The 22140-nt window shown below is 41.8% G+C and overlaps 1 protein-coding gene across 1 annotated transcript in view; it reads left to right on the top strand.

Moving 5' to 3' along the window:
* LRP6 (LDL receptor related protein 6) overlaps positions 1–22140 on the top strand; it is a 146910-nt gene that overhangs the window by 98123 nt on the left and 26647 nt on the right. The window contains exons 10-16 of the mRNA XM_077468806.1: positions 3595–3821; positions 8078–8262; positions 13993–14319; positions 14405–14604; positions 15323–15534; positions 19097–19287; positions 21449–21658. Coding sequence (XP_077324932.1) covers positions 3595–3821; positions 8078–8262; positions 13993–14319; positions 14405–14604; positions 15323–15534; positions 19097–19287; positions 21449–21658 — 1552 coding nt within the window. The remainder of the gene's footprint in view (positions 1–3594; positions 3822–8077; positions 8263–13992; positions 14320–14404; positions 14605–15322; positions 15535–19096; positions 19288–21448; positions 21659–22140) is intronic.

Genomic DNA, 22140 nt, shown 5'->3' with positions numbered 1-22140 from the left:
ATCAGTATTTTTTTTTTTTTTTACGTGAATATTTGCAAAAAAAAAAATCTTCAGGTTTTTTTTTTTTTTTAAATGTTTGTGTTTTCCTTATGTTTAAGATGGAATTCCAGTGTGTCTATCTAAGCTTAAAATTGCTCCCTCCCCTCTAACTCATATTCTAACTACCATGTGAAGGGAAGATGTAGATACTTGCCTATTTGGAGGTCGCTCCTGTCTGGTCACTTGATTGGCTACCAACAGTGGCTTCAGGGGAGAGGAAGGAGATCGGACAATTGATTCCCCATAGTAAGACCCCTTTCACACTAAGGGCGTTTTGTAGGCGCTATAGCGTTAAAAATAGCCCCTGCAAAACGCCCTAAAACAGCTGCTCTATGCACTCCAGTGTGAAAGCCCGAGGGCTTTTTTACACTTGAGCGGTACGCTGGCAGGGTGTCAGAAAGTCCTGCCAGCAGCTTCTCAATGAGGCAGCGCTGCAATATCGCCGGCAAAATGCCGCTCCGGCTGGGTTTTGCGGGCAGATTTAATCCCTTTTTGGGCGCTAGCGAGGGTGTTTAAAACCGCCCGAATAGTGCTGCTAAAACGACGGTAAAGTGGCGCTAAAAATAGTGCCGCTTTACCGCTGTTGTCCTAGGCGGCGCAGTGTGAAAGGGGTCTAAGCCAATGGGTAATGTCACCAACCCAGACATTTCAGCCATTGTTGGCGATCTCTCCTTTCCCCTGATTCTGGCCGCTGGGGTGACCGGACTGGAACACCCTGAGAATGGCTAAGTATGAGCATCTTCTTTTTCACAGGGTAATTAAAAAAAAAAAAAAAAAAAATACAGACTGTACCCATGTATGGTTTATTTTTTTATTTTTTGTTTTGAGCAGAAGCTTTTCTCTTTTCAGATTCTTTCCTAATTGAATATTTGATTGGGGCCTTGCTGGTGGGTAAGGGGGGGGAGGGGTCACTGCTCTGGTGGTTGGGGGGGGGGGGTACAGTGTTGCTAACACTTTTTTTAAATTATCTGTTTAATAAGTGCAAAAATACCTGTTGATTTCTACCAGAAATCTTGTGTGAAAATTTCATGTGCTCTCTGCCTGTGTAAAAGCAGGGGTTATGGAGATTAAGAGATGTCTGTGTTTTTTAACCATCAAAAATAAAGTAGACAGGGCTGACACTGCATGTATAAGAGCTCAGAGGCAAATATACACAGATGTCATGTCAGAGAGAGGTACTTCTGGCAAATCAACAAATCATTTTTTCTGTACTTGCTGCATGTTTAATGAGATTAAACATGGAGCAGTGGGCAGGTATTGCAGAGATGTACTAATTATTATGTATTCTGCTTCCCCTCCTCCCTTTGATGTAGGCTCCAGGTCGGCAAACAAAGGAAAGCTTAGAGCGCAACCCCCTGCCTTGGAAACAAAATATTAATGTACATATTTACTGTATAACTGTATGACAAACAGTATCTTTGGTTCCAGGGCAGATTGTGGAGGGGTATTTTCTTGCCCTCTAGACCAGTGATGGCGAACCGTGGCACCCCAGATGTTTTCAAAACTACATTTCCCATGGTGCTAAACTACGTTGCAGAGTGCATGACCATCATGGGATGTCTAGTTCCAGAACATCTGGGGTGCCAGGGTTCGCCATCGCTGCTCTAGACGGTTGCATTTTATAATATAAGCTGGTAGTAGTGGTCTTTTCAACCTTATGTAGGGGGTTGAGCACTGGCCTCACCCTTTCCCCAGCTGGAGCATAATGTAAGTTTTCTCTGAGGTGAACAGTATGCAGTGTGTGTTTTAGAATGCATGCATGCAGGCTCCGCCGGAACAGCCTGGAGTTCTAATTTGACCCAAAATATCCGGTATCTAGCCAGGATGCTGAACGTTTTGTGTATTAAATTCTGCTGTCATAGACCCCCTAGGAGGCAAACCTTTTCCTTAGTGTTTGATGTCTTGATGACAAGTGGGCACAGGCAGGGAGCCCTTAGAGTGCAAGTTCACCTTTTCAGAAAAAAATAATGGAAAGGTGAACCTTACACTGTACATCCTCCCCACCCTTCGTCTCCGCAGTACTTCATTTCTGTGGGTGATGACCTGTTAGTGCCCATGCCACTGGTGTAGCAGTCTGAGGATTTGAAATCCCTGCTCTTCTTTTTTTGGTGCTTTCGGGACAGATCAGAGGGATTCTGATTGGGCAGCACAGAAGCACTGCATAAAGAGGGAGAATAGATGAAATTTCAAATCCCTGGACCACGACACCAGCTTTGTAGCCATGAACAGCTCATTACCAATGGGGTTAATTAAAACCGGTCCAAGGAGGGTAGAGAGAGTGTACGGTGTTAATTTTTTCGGAAAAAGGTGAACTAACCCTTTGACCATTTCAGCCCCAGAAAGTTTTACCCCCTTCCTGACCAGAGCACTTTTTACAATTTGACACTGCGTCTCTTTTACTGACAATTGTGCGGTCATGCAATGCTGTACCCAAACTAAATTTGCTTCCTTATTTTTCCCACAAATAGAGCTTTTGGTACTATTTGATCACCTCTGCATTTTTATTTTTTATTTTTATTTTTTTTACGCTGTACACACAAAAACGTAAATTTTGAAGCAAAAAAAGTTTTTATTTTTTTACTTTTTGCTATAGTATTCCCAAAAATGTTTTTTAAAATCAAATTTCTTCATCATCAGTTTAGTGCAATATATATTCTACATATTTTTGGTAAAAAAAAAACCCGCAATAAGTGTATATTGATTGGTTTGCGCAAAAGTTAGTTTCTACAAACTATGGGAAAGATTTATGGCATTTTTTTTTATTTTTTTTCTATTAGTGACGGTGATCTGCGATTTTTTTTTTTTTTTTTTTTTTTGCGGTCTTGCGACGGACAGATCAGACACTTTAGACACATTTTTGTGACCATTGACAATTTATACAGTGATTAGTGCTATAAAAATGCACTGATTACTGTGTAAATGACGCTGGTAGGGAAGGAGTTAATGCTAGGGGGCGATCAAGGGGTTCATTTTGTTGCCTCAGTGTGTTCTAACTGGGGATAAGACTGAGTAGGAGAGGAGATATATTGCTGTTTTAGGAACAAATGACATGCCCCCTCTCTGACAGCACTTCCCTGTGCTGGCGCTCGTGCACTTGATCGCGTGTGGCCGTCGGCGACCGATGGCCACACGCATGGGCTCCCGTGCCGCGGGCGTGCGCCCTCTGGCAGCTCTTAAAGGAACCCTGTACCTTTATGGGTTTTGCACAGGGGAGCCATTCTGCCCCTGTATATAGACGTGAGCCTGTCAGGAACTTTGACAGTTTGACTGCCTCTTTGGGAGCTCTACAGTGATAGCCGACCATCCTACAGTAGCTCAATACAGACACTATTATATTCCTGATGATGAGTATATTGAATCTTAGTACATTAGCTTGAAAATTGCATATTGATTTTCTACATTGGGTTAACTGCTGAAATTTACACATTTGGCTCCATATTTGGTAGGCCTTCTTTTTGTTTGACAACCCTCCCACACCTTTTTAGAAGTGACAGGTGAGATTTTCTTGCAAGCCAAGCAGTTTCAGCAATGAATCCTGTTTTTCTTTCCTTCCAGACAATCAGCAGGGCATTTATGAACGGAAGTGCTCTAGAACATGTGGTCCAATTTGGCTTGGATTATCCTGAAGGCATGGCTGTGGACTGGCTGGGAAAAAACCTTTACTGGGCAGATACTGGCACAAATCGTATTGAGGTCTCCAAGCTGGATGGTATGCATCGGCAGATACTGGTGTGGAAAGACTTGGACAGCCCACGGGCGTTGGCTCTAGATCCAGCAGATGGGTGAGTCGCCTGAAGTGGAATATCAGTATAGATTGTCAGATGGATTCAATATGGAGTAAAGCAATGTACATTTTCAGACACTTGCCATTTATTCATACATACAGGCATCTTTTGGGGTGCAGTGAATTGGGGCATATGTAGTAACATTCCTGTCAAAAGTCGACAATGGTTGATTATGTGGATAAACCCTCCCAGCATGTAGCTTTTGAATTTGGCACTTAAAAGGAGAATGCCAGAATTAAGGGGGATGAATTCTTTTGCGTTTTTAGGTTTGCAAATGTTGTGTTGGTAGATGTAATCTCTCCTCCTCCTTTTTATCAGTCAAAGATGATCTTTAAAGTGTAATTTTGGGGGTGGAATCAGATGATAGTCTTGGCATTAATACAGCCGTTTCTGGCATTTTATCATTAGTGGTTTGCTTCATCAAAACATGGCTTAAATTTAAAGTGGTCAAATACCAGCCATAACCCTAAAGTATGTAATGTTGCCCTGCCTCCTCTCCATCTCTTACAGTTGGACATCATTTTTTTTTTTTTTTTTTTTTTTACAGTTGAAGTTTGTGCTGCAAAACACTTTCTCATTTCTTACCTGGGCGTGAATTATTTTTTTTTGTTTTTACCCCTTCCTCACCTGCGACGGCTCTGGAGTTACTCCTGTAGCAAATCTGCGCATTCATAGGTTTCCGCAACCATCGGTTCACACGTGCGGTTAGCCATCTTTGTACATGCATGGAAATTAGGGATAACAGAAAGCTTTGCTTTGTTTGCACATGCGTGGGGCACCACTTGCTTGCCAAAGTGTTCTGCCAGGACCCAAAAGCCAGGTAGAGTCCTTGGGCGCATTTGCGCACACGCTATAATGGTGCCTACAGAGGGGGAAAGCTGGTAAAGAGTAACTGAAGTCACGCTTTAAGGCTGAACTTCAGGCAAAAGGCCAAATTTATAAATGGAAGCTGCCTTACCTGCAAACAATTTTATACTGCCCCTCCAGTTCTAAGATTTTTACAGCTCTGCCACAAAGCACAGTCATGTGTGGCATGGCAGATTATCTGATTTATTCTTTTCTTCTGCAGTAGTTGTCCCCTTCCCCAGCCAGTAATTTGATATTGAAAGCAGATGCAGGAGAACGATTAGCTTGTTTTTCACTCTGCTTTATCCAATCCGGATTCCCCTTGTTGGCACACGAGTGCTGCAGCACAACTGATTGGCTTCTTGTGCTGCTTCTCCCTTCCTGGCTAAACTTTAATCTGGGGGTCTACAAGAGGTTACACCAGGTCAAATTCAGGTGCATACACTGCTAGCATTTAAAATGATATAATAAAAATGAATTACCGTACAAAGTTGCATCAATTTTGTCTTTCTGGTGTATGGCTGTAACATAGCAAATACCAGCTGTAGGTTTAAGAACATTCACTATAGTGTTTTGTCTTTACCTGATCTCCAAAACCACGCTGACTGTACAGTTTTTATATAACCAAGGGCTAATTGTATTATGATATAATATCCTTAGAAGGAAATGGAAAATTCCACAAAAATAGCAGATCATCTCTATTTTTCCAGATCTCAGTAGTTCTTTGTCTCCTCTCTTTGCCATAACAAAGGCACATTATCCACTCTGCATCCTGGTCTGCTATCAGTAATTACTCTCTCTGGGAACACAAACCTGAAATACTATCTGGTCATTCAGCCAGACAGCGTTGTTGGGCATAGCTCCATTCCTCGCCTTTCTCTTCTCATATGTTAACTAGGTCAATGCTCTGCTGCCACTACATCCAAGGGAAGGTTTGTTATGTACAGTACCTAGAATCTCCTATTACAACCAGGTGTATATGTTAAAGAGCCATTACAAACTTTCACAAATGTATGAATACATTGTCAGCTCTGATAATGTATGCCTGAACAAACTGGAAAAAAAAAATCTGTGTATCTCTGCAAAACAATGCACATTTACTCATGGTTTTTATGCATTTTGAAGCTGAGGGCTGGGCACAGAACTTTTTATTTACTAATATTCCTCAATCGCCACGAAAAACAAAAATCCACTGTGTGCACCAATGGCCTTTACAAACCCAGACTGTACCTTGTTAAAGTACAGGGGTTGGACAAAATGATGCAAACAAGTATGGTAAAAGAACAAAATTGTTACCTAATATGGTGTTGGACTGTCTTTGGCATCCAAGACAGCCTGAATTCTCCTGGGAATTGACAAATACTGTACAAGTCTAGCATGGTGGATAATGGAATCTGATACCACTCCATGCAAAAATCCGGATCACAATCCTGCGCAATGTCCTTTTTGTCTCTTTCAGTCAGTTGATCATGTCGACCACGCTTAGGCTGATCACACTACGTTTTCCCAGAAACTGTATGTGCTGTGATAACCTTTGATATTTGTACCTTGCGACGCTGCAAATAGATAACGTAAAGAATAAGTTCACCTTTTTAAAAAAAAAAAAAAACGAAATTAATTTTTTTACTTGGAGCCTGGAAAGCGTTGCACCTGCAATCAGCAAATCGTGAGTGCCATGCAGGACTTCTGCAGACTCCTCAGTCTATCGGCAAGGCTGCCGAGACTTGTAGTTTCTCATTCACAGAGGACAGTGAGTGAATGACATGGGCGTGCAGGTGGAGCCCCGCACGGCCACAATATTTTCAAACGGTGACAGCGAGTGACTGGAAAGGGGGAGAGGCTGCACCGGCTGGAACATGTTAAATGTTCGAAAAGGTGAACGTATTCTTTAAGTCAGAGGCACCAGCTAAATGGACACCAGCTATTTGCATTCTTTGAAACTCGATAAGCTCTGACATCACTACGTGTTACTAGCAGAGCCAATCGCACAGTGAATAATGAAACTGAGGCTTCCCACCTGTTAGCTAGGTGTCTCCCCACACAGCGATAGCAAAAGCATGTTACGTCACTTCCACTTTCGACATGAAACATGTCGTCACTTTCACACCTGCAAATATTGTAGTGTTTCCATACTTTTGTCCATCCCCCTGTAGCTATGAAATTACTTTGCTGCACATAACCTGAGCAGAACTTTAGGAGGTAACCATCAGGCTTTTGTTAAATGCTGAACTCCAGGCACAAACCCTTTCAAGCAGATATATTCCTCTATAAATGTACTTTGTGTGCACCAAATGCCCTTACAAACCCAGATATCACCTTTTAAAAGTAGGGGTTAAATCCTCACTGTGCTGTGCAGAGAGCAGAACTGTGGGAGAGACTCGGTGTGCCCCACCTACTTCAGGCTGTCTTCAAAAAACTACAGGTGGTGGAATACAAGACTGGTCACTGGTCTTTATCGAAGGAGTCCCCTGCACAGAGGCAAAGTTTTACAATGCACGAATGTCAGATGGGGAGCAGCGACTGTCCTTGCAGCAGCTGCATTACAAATTGCGTGAATGGAACTGCTTCCACGGGGATGCAGAGAACACCTGTGCATCCTGTGTGGTGTGGGTAAACGCTGCCCTCCACAGGCGTACGCCATGTGAGTGGGGCCATGGTAGGAATTTAGCAGGAATGTTGTAATTTGTGCTTGTGTACAAAAAAGGATTTTAGTCTCTTTTGTTTTTAGTGAAAATAGAGATTTGATAAACATTTGTACAACCATTGTGGGATCTAAATAAAGTGAATCGGTAACGACACTTTTTTTTTTTTTTTTTTCCCCTTGGCTATGCTTTCATTAAGCCCAGGTTCACATTGATGTGATTTGACATTTGCAATAGTACCGTCTGAATCAGTGCGACACTGACTTTGCGGCCTGGCACCGATTCCCAAATTAAGTTTCTCTACTACTTTTGGCTACTTCGGGTGCTATTTCAATAGGCATCTGTGCAGGAACCTGCGCAGATGTCTCTGAAATTACCCCCAAAGTCAGTCTTTTACAAACTGAAAGCTGTAAGGGGGAAAAAGCAATAGAAAATTGCAAAAATGGTTTGGTGACCTGAGTTTAAAAGTGGAACGCAGAGCCTGGCAGCGAAAGGGTTAAAGGCCACCACAAGCGGGCAAGCTTTTGTGGGTTTTTTTTTATTTTTTTATTTATTTTTTGTTCTCTCTCGATCACAATTTGTCTTGGAAGAATCCTACAAAACTACTAATGATACAGAAAAGCATTAAAAAAAATTCCAGATTTAGGCAGGATTATTAAATTTGTTTAGGCAAGGATTTAACTGGTTGTAGTATGTACAGTTTTTGCTTTTAAATTCACTTTCACTGTCTTTGTTTGAGTAACTTATTTCTGTTCACTTTTGTAGGTTTATGTACTGGACAGAGTGGGGAGGAAAGCCCAAGATTGACAGGGCTTCTATGGATGGCAGTGAGCGTATTACTCTGGTACCCAATGTGGGTCGGGCCAATGGGCTGACTATCGACTATGCTGAGAGACGACTATACTGGACAGACCTTGACACCAACCTTATTGAGTCATCCAACATGCTAGGTAAGTGCAGGATCCCGGGAGATGTTTTATAGTCTGTGTTGACTTAAAGTGATTGTAAAGAGTAGTTTTTTTAGAATTTAAAATAACAAACACATCATACTTACCTCCACTGTGCAGCTTGTTTTGCAGAGTGTCCCCAATCCTCGAGTTCTGGGGTCCCCGGCGGCTCCTCATTAGATAACCCCCTAGGAGAAGCGCTGTCCGGTGGGGGGGGGGGGGGGGGGTGTTTTACCTTGCATGCACACTCCTGAGTCCAGCATTCGGCGTCTATAGACACGAATGCCGAACTCAGCCTCGGCGACCGCATCATTTTATTTGATTGACAGCAACGGGAGCCAATGGCTGTGCTGCTATGAATCCAATCAAGAGCCAGGTCCCAGTGCAGAGAGGGACAGCCCGTCTCTGCCGAGCGTAATATGGGGCTTAGGTAAGTAAAGATTGGCTGCTCAATGACCAGGCCGTTTTTTGCAATATGGCACTGCGTCACTTTAACTGACATTTGGGCGGTCATGCGACTCTGTACCCAAACAACACTTTCCCCTCAAATAGAGCTTAGTTTTGGTGGTATTTAATCATCTCTGCGTTTTTTTTATTTTTTTGCACTATAAACAAAAATAAGTCACAACCTTGAAAAAAACACAATATTTTGTACTTTTTTGCTGTAATAAAAAGCATTTTTTTTTTTTTTTAAAGCAAATTTTTTCATCAGTTTAGGCCTATCTGTATTCTCCTACATATTTTTGGTAATAAAAATCACAAAAAGCATATGATTGGTTTGCACAAAAGTTATAGTGCCTGAAAAATAGGGGATAGATTTATGCCATTTTTATTATTCTTATTTTTTATTTTTACTAGTAATGGTGGCAATCTGTGATTTTTATCGAGACTGCGACATTATGGCGGACACTTTTGACACATTTTTGTGTCGCTTGATAATTATACAGCGAAAAAATGCACTGATTACTGTATAAATGTCACTGACAGGGAAGGGGTCGATCAAGGGGTTACCTGTGTTTATATATATATATATATATATATATATATATATATATATATATATATATATATATATATATATATATATATATATATATATATATATATATATATATATATATATATAAAATATATTAGTGTGTGTTCTAACTGTGGGGGATGGGACTGACTATAGGATAAGAGATGTGGTTCCCAGCTTGTAGGAAGTCACCATCTCTATTCTCACAGAACTGGGGTGTGTGTATGTATGCGCTCGTACCTGTTCTGCCTCTCATGGCCAGCGGTCATCATAACAGCCGGTCACGAGCATCGGCGCCCCTGCTATCCAACTTAAAGTGACCGACGTACAGCTATGACTGTTCGCGGGATCGTGCAGACCTGCCGCAGTATGACGCCAGCTGGTCAGCAAGTGGTTAATCGCTGCTGTTTTTTTTGCTGAATAAACAGAAAAAGAATGAACACTTACATTTTTTTTTTTGGGGGGGGGGGGGGGGGGGGCTACGGAAATTAACGATTAATTCCTCGATTAATCATCAATTTTTTTGATCAGTAGATTGCCTGCCCTGGGGGTGCTTTGAGCCAAGCTGTGGCTGCAGTGCAGGAAAAAAAAATCTTTTAAAAATGTTTTTACATACTGTCACCATTACAGTACAGCACCGCCACACTGGTGTGGCAGTGATCTGGGACACTGAGTAGTGGCAGTATGTTAAAAAATAAAATTTAAATTTTCTTTAATACATTTTTTTTTTTCCATACAGTGACCAGAACAATACAGTGTTATAATAGTGTGTGCGTTTTATTTATTTATTTTTGTTTTACATTTATAAGCAACCATTATTTTTCGGAATGAAAACCACTCATTCAGTTTGGCCACAGTTAATCACATGGTACGGATGGGCTCTGATGGGCCCTGTCTATACCGTGTGATGACTGTGACCAATAACGGAGCTCATCACAATAGTACACAATGAAAGGCATGAATCAAAGCCTTTTCATTGTGTACGTCTGTCATGTGATCTGCTGTGATTGGTCGCAGCGGGCCGGTGCATTGATCTGTCATTGGCTGTGTCCGGTGGACACGGCGGCTGAAAGATCATGCCGGAGTGTGGCCCAATCCCGGGAGGACATCATATGACATCCTCCCAGAACATCAGTGCTTCCACATTTTATGATGGGCTGGGGCGGGAAGGTGTTAAATACCAGTGGCTTCTTGTTGCATGCAGTGGTTATGCCTGCTGGCCAGTATGTTATTACAGATTTTAAATTTTTTTGTTATTTTTGCTCAAGAGGCTGGAAATATAAAGGCTCCCACTGTATATTTGTTGTATGTTTTTGTTTTATGACACGGAGCCTTGTAGTAATGTTTTATAAGCTGTGTCTTTTTTAATAAGAAAAAAATATGCTTTGATTCATCTGCATTTAATCAGTCTGTGCCATTTCAGTTGCTGCTGTTTCAAGATATTTTTTGAGCCTCAATAAATGGCACTCTCATGCTGAAATTCTGCACAAAAACACAAAGCTCCAGGCCTGTACACAAAGTGCAGTGGAGCTGTGGAAGGTCCAGCTGTTAGCAGGGCCCAGAGCCAGCTCTTACTGCAGGTAAAAAAAAGCTGCCTCCCAGCTGTGCCCGTCGGGCTGCTGTCTTCTCCATGCGGCTGGAATGTTTCTGTGAAGGAAATGAGCAGCACCATGGACAGGTGCCAAACTTCACTTGCCGCTCTGACTTCATTTGCATTAAAAAGGATTTATCTGCAGGGGGAAATGTTAAACATGCTGTTTTATGTAACTGATCCGCTTTGTATAAAAGCTTCCCCTTCTATCAGTTTCTTCCTGAACCCATCCGCTCCTCGCCTGGGTTTTAAAGGGCCTTTTCCTGCCACTACAGTTCTCCGTTCCCTGATACATATTTCACTGCAAGATGTATGTTAATTACTCAGCAACTTTATGAATGAAACCGCACAAGGTCAATAAGGTTTATTGAACTAACATTCTGCAGTTGTACTCTTTTTTTCTTTTCAAGCCAAACTGGGCGTCCTCTGATAAATGAGATGAGACAGAGAGGCTAATTTAGTGTTTTGGAAGGCTGTGGAAGCTGTAGCCCCCAAGATGTCCTCTCTGCTGAGTCTTTTAGTTGGAAAACGGAAGCACATTGATTCCTCATTCAATTATAGATCTTAATTATCAAAGCAGAAGCTGCTTCCTTCTAATGTACGGTGGTTTTGTGCATCATTTCCTTGGTCACAGCAATGAAAAACATTTAGAAGTTTTTTTTTTTGTTTTGTTTTTTCCCTTAGACAAATGTGAAGCATTTCTTGTACAAAGGGTTTTATTGAACATACAGATCAACAGGATAACACCAAAAACAATGGTGAACACATCCTATATACATATTTGCATAAACTTCAGGTGTCAAAAATATATTAATCCGAGACACAAAGGTTTGCACATGCTCCTTAAAATTCAGGGGCGATCTTATGAGGTCAGCAAATCATGATGGTGCGGTGACAAGCTAGACTTCACTTTCACGTGGGAAAGTAGATTTGCAGGGCCTTGTGTAGCACATGTGTCGAGAGAAAATGTCAAACATTTTCAAGAAGAAAACAAAAGAAGAAAATGTAAAAAAAAAAGCATACCTAAAGAAAGGCGTTATATATTCGTAAACGTTCTGTCACCATGTGTTCAGTCCCAGCAGGACCTAGCCTGTGGGCCAGAGAGAGATAGAAAAGAGTAGATAAGAGGAAGGTATGAGAAGAGGGAGGACCAGAATAAGAATGAGCTAGGTGTGTAGGATAGAGAAAGAGGGGAAGAAGCAGAAAGGGGAGTGAAAGGAGAGGGGAGTCCACGGGGTGGAGATTTACTAGAGAGAAGAGCAGTGCTGAATCGAAGTGGGAAGGGTGGGTATGCGCCACCCAGGGTTGCCACGTCCGGAGGAATTTGTTATGCGTATCTGAGAACACTGCTGTCAGTTTCTCATTAACCATGATGTCATTTACGTGATTTTTAACTGCTTTGAAACTGAGAGCTGGAGTTTTCCAAGCTTTTGCTATGGTTAACTTGCAGTAAAAATATGAGAAGCCAATTGGCGTTCTGGTTGTAGTAATTCTATGATCGGTTTCCCCAGGATGGCCTCAAAGTCCCTTTTTATGTTATTGTTGAAGAGGTTACGAAGGAGTGAGTAGACTCTGACCCACAGTCTGCATACCCTGGGACACATCCACCAAATGTGTGCCATTGTGCCCTGCTGAAAACACTCACGGAAACATAAGGGAGAATATGATGGGATAAAACTTGCTAATGTAGCCGGGGTGTAATAGCACCTTGTACGCATTTTCCAAGAAGAAAACATCCTTGAAGCACTTGGACAGTGCACTAGTCATGATCTGCCAATCCTCTGGGTCCAGTTGTTTCCCCAATTCCGCCTCGACTGGAGAGGGTATGGTCTCAGGGGTGTGTTTTTTTTAAAAAAAAAAAATTTTTTTAACCCTATTATGGCTGCATATATTAGGGAGATCAAACCCGAGGACTGGGGTCGTGATCTATAAAGGCTTTCGAAGGGGCTTAAAGTGTAAAGGGTTGGCTGAGATTTTATAAGAGATTGAAGGAAATGTCGGAGTTGCATATAAAATGTAAAGCATTTCGTATCAAAATTTCTTTCAAGTCAGCAGGTGGAGCATCGGGCTCAGTTTCACATATACTTTTATACAGCTTGTTTGTTGATGGGAATGGGTGATTATAGATCCCAATAGCTCATGTGGAAATCTACATATAAGTGAATGACTATTTTCTGCTTTATTCATTATCAGAGGGCTTACTCAGACCTACAGAGCATCCAAACATGTAGTTTGTTAAAGCTCTGTGTATCGTAAACAAGTGTGTATGTTTGTGTTTTTATAACCTACTTTTTTTTTTTCTTCTTTTATTATATATTATTGCTGTCACTTGCAGCCATTTCCTGCCTACATGCACTTCAGCAATGGCTTAATGATTTATCACAGGACTAGTTTTGTTATGGTGACAGTAGGTGACTACCTGCATAATGTGTGTTGAAATGGCCACTTGTATTCCCTATCAGAATTCTGTGTAACAGAAGGATAGTTGGGAGACAGGCATGATGTTTTCACCCTATAATAGGAAGTATCAGAAAAATTACCTTGATGACAGGGTCATCAAGTATTATATTAACAAAAGCTGCAGATAAAAAAAAATTACTTTTAAAATGTCCTTAATTTTTAATTAGTTTAATGATTTGACTTTGTGCCTAAATTTCCACAAGCTGGTAGTATTTTCTGGATGAAAATGCTAAATACTTGACTTTTTTTCTTCTTTTTCTGATAATTTGAACCTAAATAAGCAGGTGGTGACAGGTACTCTTTTATGGAGGGATCGGACCCAAAATCCCTCCTTTGCACTTCAAAGTATTTAGATCGCCAAAAACTGTGATTCTGACTACTATAATTTTTACAGCCATATCGGAGGGTTATCCCTGAAAAGCCTACGACCTGCTCTAAAAAAATTGTACCGGGATGATGCATACAGCTGCATGCATCATCCTGTTATAACCCCTTAAAACAGAGGCTGCATATGTGCATACGGTCGGCACTAAGGGGTTAAGATCTAGAGGTCCACATTGGCAGCCTCCATATTTCCCAAAGTAGGTTTACTTTTAGCCACTTTAGTACATAAAGCATTTCCCTGGTTTCTTGAAATTTATCATGCTTGCCATTCCTTTCACAGGACAAGACCGTGAAGTGATAGCTGATGACTTGCCTCACCCTTTTGGGCTGACCCAGTACCAAGACTTTATATACTGGACAGACTGGAGCCGCCGTAGTATCGAGAGAGCCAATAAAACTAGTGGCCAAAACCGAACCATCATCCAAGGCCACCTGGACTATGTCATGGACATCTTGGTGTTTCATTCCTCCAGACAGTCCGGCTGGAATGAATGTGCATCCAGTAATGGTCACTGCTCTCACCTCTGTCTGGCCACACCGGTCAGTGGCTATACCTGCGGTTGTCCTGTTCACTATTCTCTGAACTCAGACAACAAGACCTGCAGCGGTAAGCGCCTTGTCCAGGAAATGTGTCAAACTCCTTAAAAACCCCAGTGCGTCTCATAAAATTACCCTTTAATTATCTTTTACAGCGCCTAGCTCATTCCTGCTATTCAGCCAGAAAAACGCTATCAACCGCATGGTGATTGATGAACAGCAGAGCCCTGACATCATTCTTCCAATTCACAACTTGCGTAATGTGCGTGCGATTGATTATGACCCTGTGGAGAAGCACCTGTATTGGATCGATTCCCGGCAGACAATCCGCCGTGCCCTTGAAGATGGGAGCCAGGTGAGATGAGATGTCTATAGCCTAGCAGGAAATTGTTATTGGATATTTTGTTCCTGTGATTACGGTGGTAAAGTGAGTAAAAGGATGCACCTCAGCCTGTGATTGGACATTGAAGATGCAGCAGCAGATAGACGAGGTTGTCTTGATCCAAAACTTGAAGCGAGCACAATGTTTCTTTTTAAAACCAAATTTAGCATGAACCATGGTCAGGCTCCGCCCCTCTTCAAAGAATTACAGGGTTCTTCTGTTCAGAAGGTTTAATGATTTTAATTTAGTGTGGCTTGAACTGCACAGCCACATCATTCAGGTCTTGAATTTCTACCACAGAATAGGGGCTTATCCCTCTTACCGCTTCCCTCCTGTAGTGCTGCCACACTTCTCCAGCCCCATAGCAGCAGGTCAGGCACAGATAAAAATAATTTGGGAGCGGAGAGTGCTAAAAGGGCGGGAGGGAGCTGGAAACCAGTAAACTTGCTTGGCCTAAATTTTCTGAAGCACACTTGTCAGTTTTTGGTATTTTGCGCTTATAAGATTACGCATGGTAGCAGGTTTTACAAGAGTCTTTTACTAAATGCGCAGAAATGAATACATCAGGGTTCAGACGTCCTAGTGTCTAAACCCTCTTTTACCTGATTGGCAACTTTCCTGCTAGTATGTCTATTTGTGATTGATCCCCCCTGTTAAGATAACTTTGTTTTTGTTTTTCCGTCTTGTACAGAATATAACTGTGGTCTCCAACACGAACACTAACCAGAACCTGGACATGCAGCCATACGATATGAGCATCGACATCTACAGCCGCTTTATCTACTGGACTTGTGAAGCCACCAATGTCATTAATGTTACACGTATGGATGGCCGTGCTGTGGGAGTAGTCCTTAAAGGTGACCAGGACCGACCCAGGGCCATCCTTGTGAACCCTGAGAGGGGGTGAGTAGACAATGCTGTGCTTCCAGGCAGGTTGGGCCAAATTATTCTTGTAAAGGAAACCTGTGCTGAGAACGATATCCAGGCTGGGATCACTGTATCTTAACACTGAAAATGTTAGTTCCCTGTTTTGTAATTTACTGATTATATTGATCTTAAATATGAGTTTACATTCTGTATCCTTTAAAGATTTTCAAAGTGGAGTTCCAGGCTCCTCCAGAAAAAAAATTAAGTCATAGCTACAATTACTGTAGCTTCTGACTTTAAGACCCCTTTCACACCGAGCCGCCCCGGGCGTCTGGTAAAGTGGTGCTATTTTTAGAGTTGCTTTACGGACGTTCTAGCGGTTCTAATCGCCCGCTGGTGGGGCGGTTTTACCCCCGCTAGCGGCCGAAAAGGGGTTAAATCCGCCCGCAAAGCGGTGCTGGTATAGCAGTGCTCCCCCGGGGGGGGGGGGGATTTTGGGTTCAAGCAAGCGGATCTCCGCTTTAATAAAAATCACCAAAGGAGAAAATGTTAGTTCCCTTGCTGACTTTCTTATCCAGTGGCTGCAAGTCACAGATCTGGAAAAACTATGCAGGTTAGAGGTTCCCCTTTTCACTTGATGTGTACTTGTCCTGTATAAGTGACTGGTATTCATATTGAAGCCCATTTTCAGGGTTAAGATACAGTGATCACAGCCTGGAAGTAGATGGGATAACCCCCCTCACATGGAAAGGATAGGTGACCTCATAAATACAGGATTACGACCAATAAAGCATGTACCTATGCTGGCTAAACTGGATATCATGCCCACAGATAACCAAGGGGTAAACCAAGGTAAACAGAATAGACAAGTGTGTTTCCATCCCTAATAAATTTCTAAGAAATACATACAGGTGGGACTATATATAGCCGTGACCATCCGGTATACAGGTCTCCATCCCCGATAATTTGACAAAAAAAAGGGGCAAAGAGGGCGACAGCGGGACTTTATATGAAACAAGACACTTGGGGTCAATTAAATCAATCAATAAAATGAAAATATTAATTTATTGGCAACACAGAGGGAGGTAGTACCGTAGATAAGTCAATATGTAATAGACAGAATTAAAATGATAGTGACATAACACAATAAAATTCATAGTACAGTAGCATTATTACACATGAGTAATGAACCAATAATACATCACAAAGTGTGTATACACTAATAACCAATAAAATTAATGATTTAAATAGATCAAACCCATAGTAGAATCATGGTTACTGGGGCATAGCATCCAATAATATAAATCTTGACGCGCTCCGTGGATTGTTTCATCTAAACATCGGAGGTACCTGTGATAAATAATATATTAATAATCAATGGTAATTGATTAGAAAAGCAAAGAGAGGGGACAAACGATGGTCCTAACAACTCTTACCTATGGATTGATTTTAATTGACCCCAAGTGTCTTGTTTCATATAAAAAGTCCCCGCTGTCGCCCCCTCTTTGCCCAATTTCCCCCCCCCTTTTTTTTTTTTTTTTTGTCAAATGGGTAGGTTGCTGTAAGGAAACATTTTTTACTTGTCTCCCCTGTGGGTCCTGCTTTTCCTCTGTTAAGTCCCATCGGCCAAATGCTAGGGTTCTCTAACAAACCTGAGGGCTTCACGGAACAGTTGTATTTATACTGAGATTAAATTACTCACAGGTGGATTCTATTTACTAATTAGGTGACTTCTGAAGGCAATTGGTCCCACTAGATGTTAAGGGTATCGGAGTAAAGGGGGCTGAATACAAATGCACGTCACACTTTTTTCACATTTTATTTGTAAAAAAATTGTAAAACCGTTTATCATTTTCCTTCCACTTTGTGTTGGTCTGTCACATAAAATCCCAGTAAAATACGTTTAATTTGGTTGTAACATGACAAAATGTGGAAAATTTCCAGGGGTATAAATACTTTTTCAAGGCAGGGTAACAAAGAGGAGGAGGCTCAGGGATGCTCTGTGCAAATCCACTGCACAGAGCAGGTAAGTATGGCATGTTTGTTCTTTTTAAATTTTTTTAATTTCTGAATTTAATATCACTTTAAATTGCCACCCGTGATTTCCACCTGAGGCTACGCTTTCAGTATTTAAGAATCATGGCAAATATTCGCGGCGAAGATCAAAATTGACACAAGACTGCTGCCCAAACACTCTTCTAGGCATCATAGTTGCATTATTGGTGGCTTTCTGACATTCCAGGTACAGTGGAACCTCGGATTGCGAGTAACGCGTTTAATAAGCATTTGGCAATACAAGCTATTTATTTTTATTTTTTTTAATCCTTCCTTACGAGTGTTGTCTCACAAAACAAGCAGGATTCAAGCCACTGCGGTTTGCAAGGGGGCTGTTGACACTCGAGTCATTCAGTGTTTCTGATTTGCATCCTACAAGTATTTGAGTGTCTCCGGCACCCCACCCCCACACACACACACACCTCTGGATTATGCTCGTAATCCAAGGTTTCACTGTACAAATATATTAGAGGTTTCTTTTCTGCAGCTAGTAAATAGTTATGAGATCGATTTCTGCGTGGACAGAACACTAGTAGATGAGGAAAGTGGGATTCTGGGGTTACGCTTTAACCCCCCCCCCCTGGCGGTATTCCCGAGTCTGGCTCGGGGTGAAAATTCAGTTCCATTAGCAGTAACCCCAAGCCGCACTCGGGATCGCATCGCTGAATCCAGGAAGAGTATGCTTACCTTATCCCCTGGATCCAGCAATGTCTCCCCGCAGTGTGAGCGTCTCGTCCTCCGCTCGATCTATCACGGAGCCGAGCTCCGTTCCCTGGGAGCGTTGTGACGCACGGGGACAGAACGGCGCCAAATTCAAAAAGTAAAACACACACATTACATACAGTATAATGTAATCTTACAGATTACATTACTGTAGGTAATTATTTCACATCCCTTTTTGTCCCTAGTGGTTTCTCCAGTGTCCTACATGCAGTTTTATATTATAAAAACTGTTCTTTCTGCCTGGAAACTGGAGATTGTCCATAGCAATCAAAACCGTCCCTTTACATCAAAAGTGGTTTTAGACCAGCTAGAAAACAGCGATAATAAATTATAATCACTTGCAGAATTGATATAGTGATTTGTGGGGAGATCCGTCATCAAATACTGAAAAGTAATGACAGTGACAATTCTGCAACTGAGCAAATTTCAGTGTTTTTTGATTTGATTACATTATTGAATAATTTATATTATTATTTGGTATAATTATTTATAGTTTATTATATTTTAATTTAAGATTTTGTTTTTCAAACTTTATCATACTTGGGATGTCTACTAGACTCTGGTTTGGACAAATTTAAGTGAGTTATTCCTAAGAATTGCAGGCCTACAATATAAAACGCCAAATTTCCATACAAAATAATTGTACTGCTTTCAGTACCTAAAAGCCGACATAATCATAATGCCAGGGAGGTTAAAATTAAAATTGCCAGTACGCAGGTTAATTTAGAATTTTTCCTGGAGTGTACTCTAATCTCACTAATAATTTTAAAACACAGATTTTCATACAAACTGATCTGCTATTGCTCCATTTTCCTTTCAGGTACATGTATTTCACAAATTTACAGGAGCGTTCAGCAAAAATAGAGAGAGCTGCTCTTGATGGGACAGAACGAGAAATTCTCTTCTTCACAGGCCTAAGTAAACCCATCGCCCTGGCACTAGATAACAAGTTAGGAAAACTGTTCTGGGCTGATTCAGACTTGAGACGGATAGAGAGTAGCGATCTGTCTGGTAAGAAATGTGCTGACCTAAACTAAAATTGTAAATAATAAACATTTTGTATATCTGTAAATCAAATACTGTGGGTAGATTGGCTGTGCTTGCCTAAATTTCACCCTTCAGAAATTCCAGTAAAAACAGCTTGGCATCATTTACACACTCCCAGCCAGAAGGAGGTTTTTTTTATTTTTTCAGAAATTCATATTGTATTTTTTATATTATGTACAGTAGAGGACACTGGATTATTTAAATCTTGACCAAGGGTTATGTGCTGCCACAGTCAGGTGAGGACACTAGCAAACAAATGTATTAGGGCATCCCATATAACCCCTCCCAGCAATCTCCTTTTTTTTTTTTACCAGTGTACTTAGCTGATGGACAACCTCTAGCAAGAGCAGGTTGCTGATTTGTATTTCTGACATTACTGGAAGATTGAAGACTTAATTTGATAACGCAGGGCCAGCCTGTAATGTTGTCTCTCCACCCCAGACTGCATGTGCTGTTTACCCTCAGTACAACAGTATCTTTCTGTGCAGTTAGCTGCAGAGTCCTGTACAGGTCCAGGGCAGTAGCAGTTTGATTCCCATTAGTTCCAATGCCTGAAGACCCTCTTGGTGGATGAGGGCATATCCTTGTAAGGTGGGGAATTCCAGCTGGTTGTCTAACCCCTGTTAAGGTGCCGGTTCCCTGCTGTGTCTTCCACTGGTCCCCTTCCCTCACACCTAGTCCCCAGGATAGAGTTGGCAGTGAGAGAACCTTTGGCCTTAAGCATGTTAGCATTGTGTCATGATACTTTACATATTTTACAACACTATGGCCTAGCTTGCGACAACTTGTGACTATACATTGTGACTATAGCATGCTCCACTTTTCATATATCTGGATGATTATGCCACATGTCCCGTGACTCATTTGAGCACACTGGTTCATTCTGTGTGCATAGCCCCTCCCTCTGGCTTCAGACACCATTGAGCATGCTGCATCACTGAAAACAGGAACACCAGGTACACCAAAGCTCCTGCTGCTACTTTGATCCGGTTTGTGGCTCGGGTCACCACATCGGCCTTCATTGGGTTATTCAGCAGCCTCAATTATGGGACAAAACAGCTGCCCCTCTTCTGCTCGACGGCAAGTTATTGCACTGACTAAGGTTATGAGTACCCCACAGGGTATCCCCTCACCTTCATAGCAAACTTCAGATGCAGGGGCTGGCCAGCACACACTGCACAGGACCATGAGGTTGGTTGTACAGGTTACCCCTCAAAAATCTGCACCTGGGTCCTTTTGACTTAATTTTCACGCTTCAGTCTCCCCTTATTTCCTTGTGTACTCCCCATTTCTCCTTTTTAACTAGAAAGTAATTTACAGCCTCTGTGGCAGACCTGATTGTGGCATCATTGCTTCCTGATGAAGAGGAGGATTTAGAATCCAGAGGACGATCGGTCGTCCCAATCTCTCCCAGACTGAGTGCAACCAATATTGTTTTAGTGGACATTTGTGCAATGATGCTTCAAGCTTGAGTGTTCACCGCTTTCTGGGCCTAATGTATCCAGTATAGGGATGCCTTCCCAAAATTAAGAAACCAGCAGGTTTTTTCTGATTCACACACTTGTGCACAATGTGCTGTATAAGGCCTAAGACCAGACAAATTGTATACACCTATCTGGAGATTTTGCGCAGTGGGGGGTCTACCAAACAATTTGGAAAGTGATTGTGGTGTATCTATTTCTTGCCTCAACAAATCACGGTTCACATTAATGTCCCAGTCTTTGATAAGAAAAGACACCAAACCAGCTGATGCTAGACGGTGCTGTAATGCACTCCCTGAGTTGGGAATCTGATTCGCTTGCTTGGACATGCTGATGCTGGCTTTGTTGCCCACCTAACGGTTATTTTGCTTGGGAATGTTCTAGGGTCAAGTTTTAAATGAGACTGTGTCCTGTATTGTACGATTAATAAATCATGATAGCCTTGTGCATGAAATCCATTTTCTTGGAGTACAGTACACAGACTAACCTCCCCTTTGTCCTGCTGTCTTTGATTGCTTGCAAAAATATTTCCCACCCCTCCCCCTCGGTTTTAAAGCAGAAGTGATGTTTTATGACCTAGCTAACGTATGTAAATGGATTTTGCTTACCAGTTTGTTATAATCATATTTACCACTTGCCTTCAGGGGGAAACCGTGTTGTTCTTGAGGACTCCAATGTGCTGCAGCCGGTAGGACTCACTGTCTTTGGCAATCACCTTTATTGGATCGACAGACAGCAGCAGATGATTGAGCGCATTGAAAAAACAGGACGTGAAGGGCGCACCAAAATCCAGGCCCGTATTCAGTTCCTGACTGACATTCACGCAGTAACTGAGCTCAGCATGCAGGAGTACAGTGAGTGTCCACATAGTATCTGTGCTTGCGGCTGGATTCACACCTATGCATTTTTAGTGCATTTTGCAGATTTGCACTACAGAACATGTTCCATAGGAAACCATGTTAAATGGACTGTAGTGCAAATTTGCAAAAAGAACTAAAAATACATAGGTGTGAATCCAGCATTATACTCTGCCATGGCCCACTACAGCTCTGCAAGGGGGAATTCATTTTATATTGAATAGTGTCATTAGTTTTGTCACACCTAAGCACTGGGTATAAAATATTTCCTGTAGGTTTAGCAGAGGGTCAGCCAAGATGTTATCCCCTACACACCAGCAGCAAGCCGGTATTGCTGGTGGTTGGAGGCGGAAGACATTTGAGTCTTGGGATATCATTAATACATGATTTAACTATACAGAATTACTTGTACACCTGTAAAACCCAACTCCAGACAAATTTGCCGTTATTAAATATTGAGTAGAGAACAATAAACATTG

The sequence above is a fragment of the Lithobates pipiens genome, unplaced genomic scaffold (genome assembly GCF_037356315.1).
Source record: "Lithobates pipiens isolate NorthernLeopardFrog02 unplaced genomic scaffold, aLitPip1_a1.2 Scaffold_8, whole genome shotgun sequence".
Taxonomy (NCBI): domain Eukaryota; kingdom Metazoa; phylum Chordata; class Amphibia; order Anura; family Ranidae; genus Lithobates; species Lithobates pipiens.
Note: the sequence above shows the minus strand (reverse complement) of the source record. Positions and strands in the feature narration are given on the sequence as shown.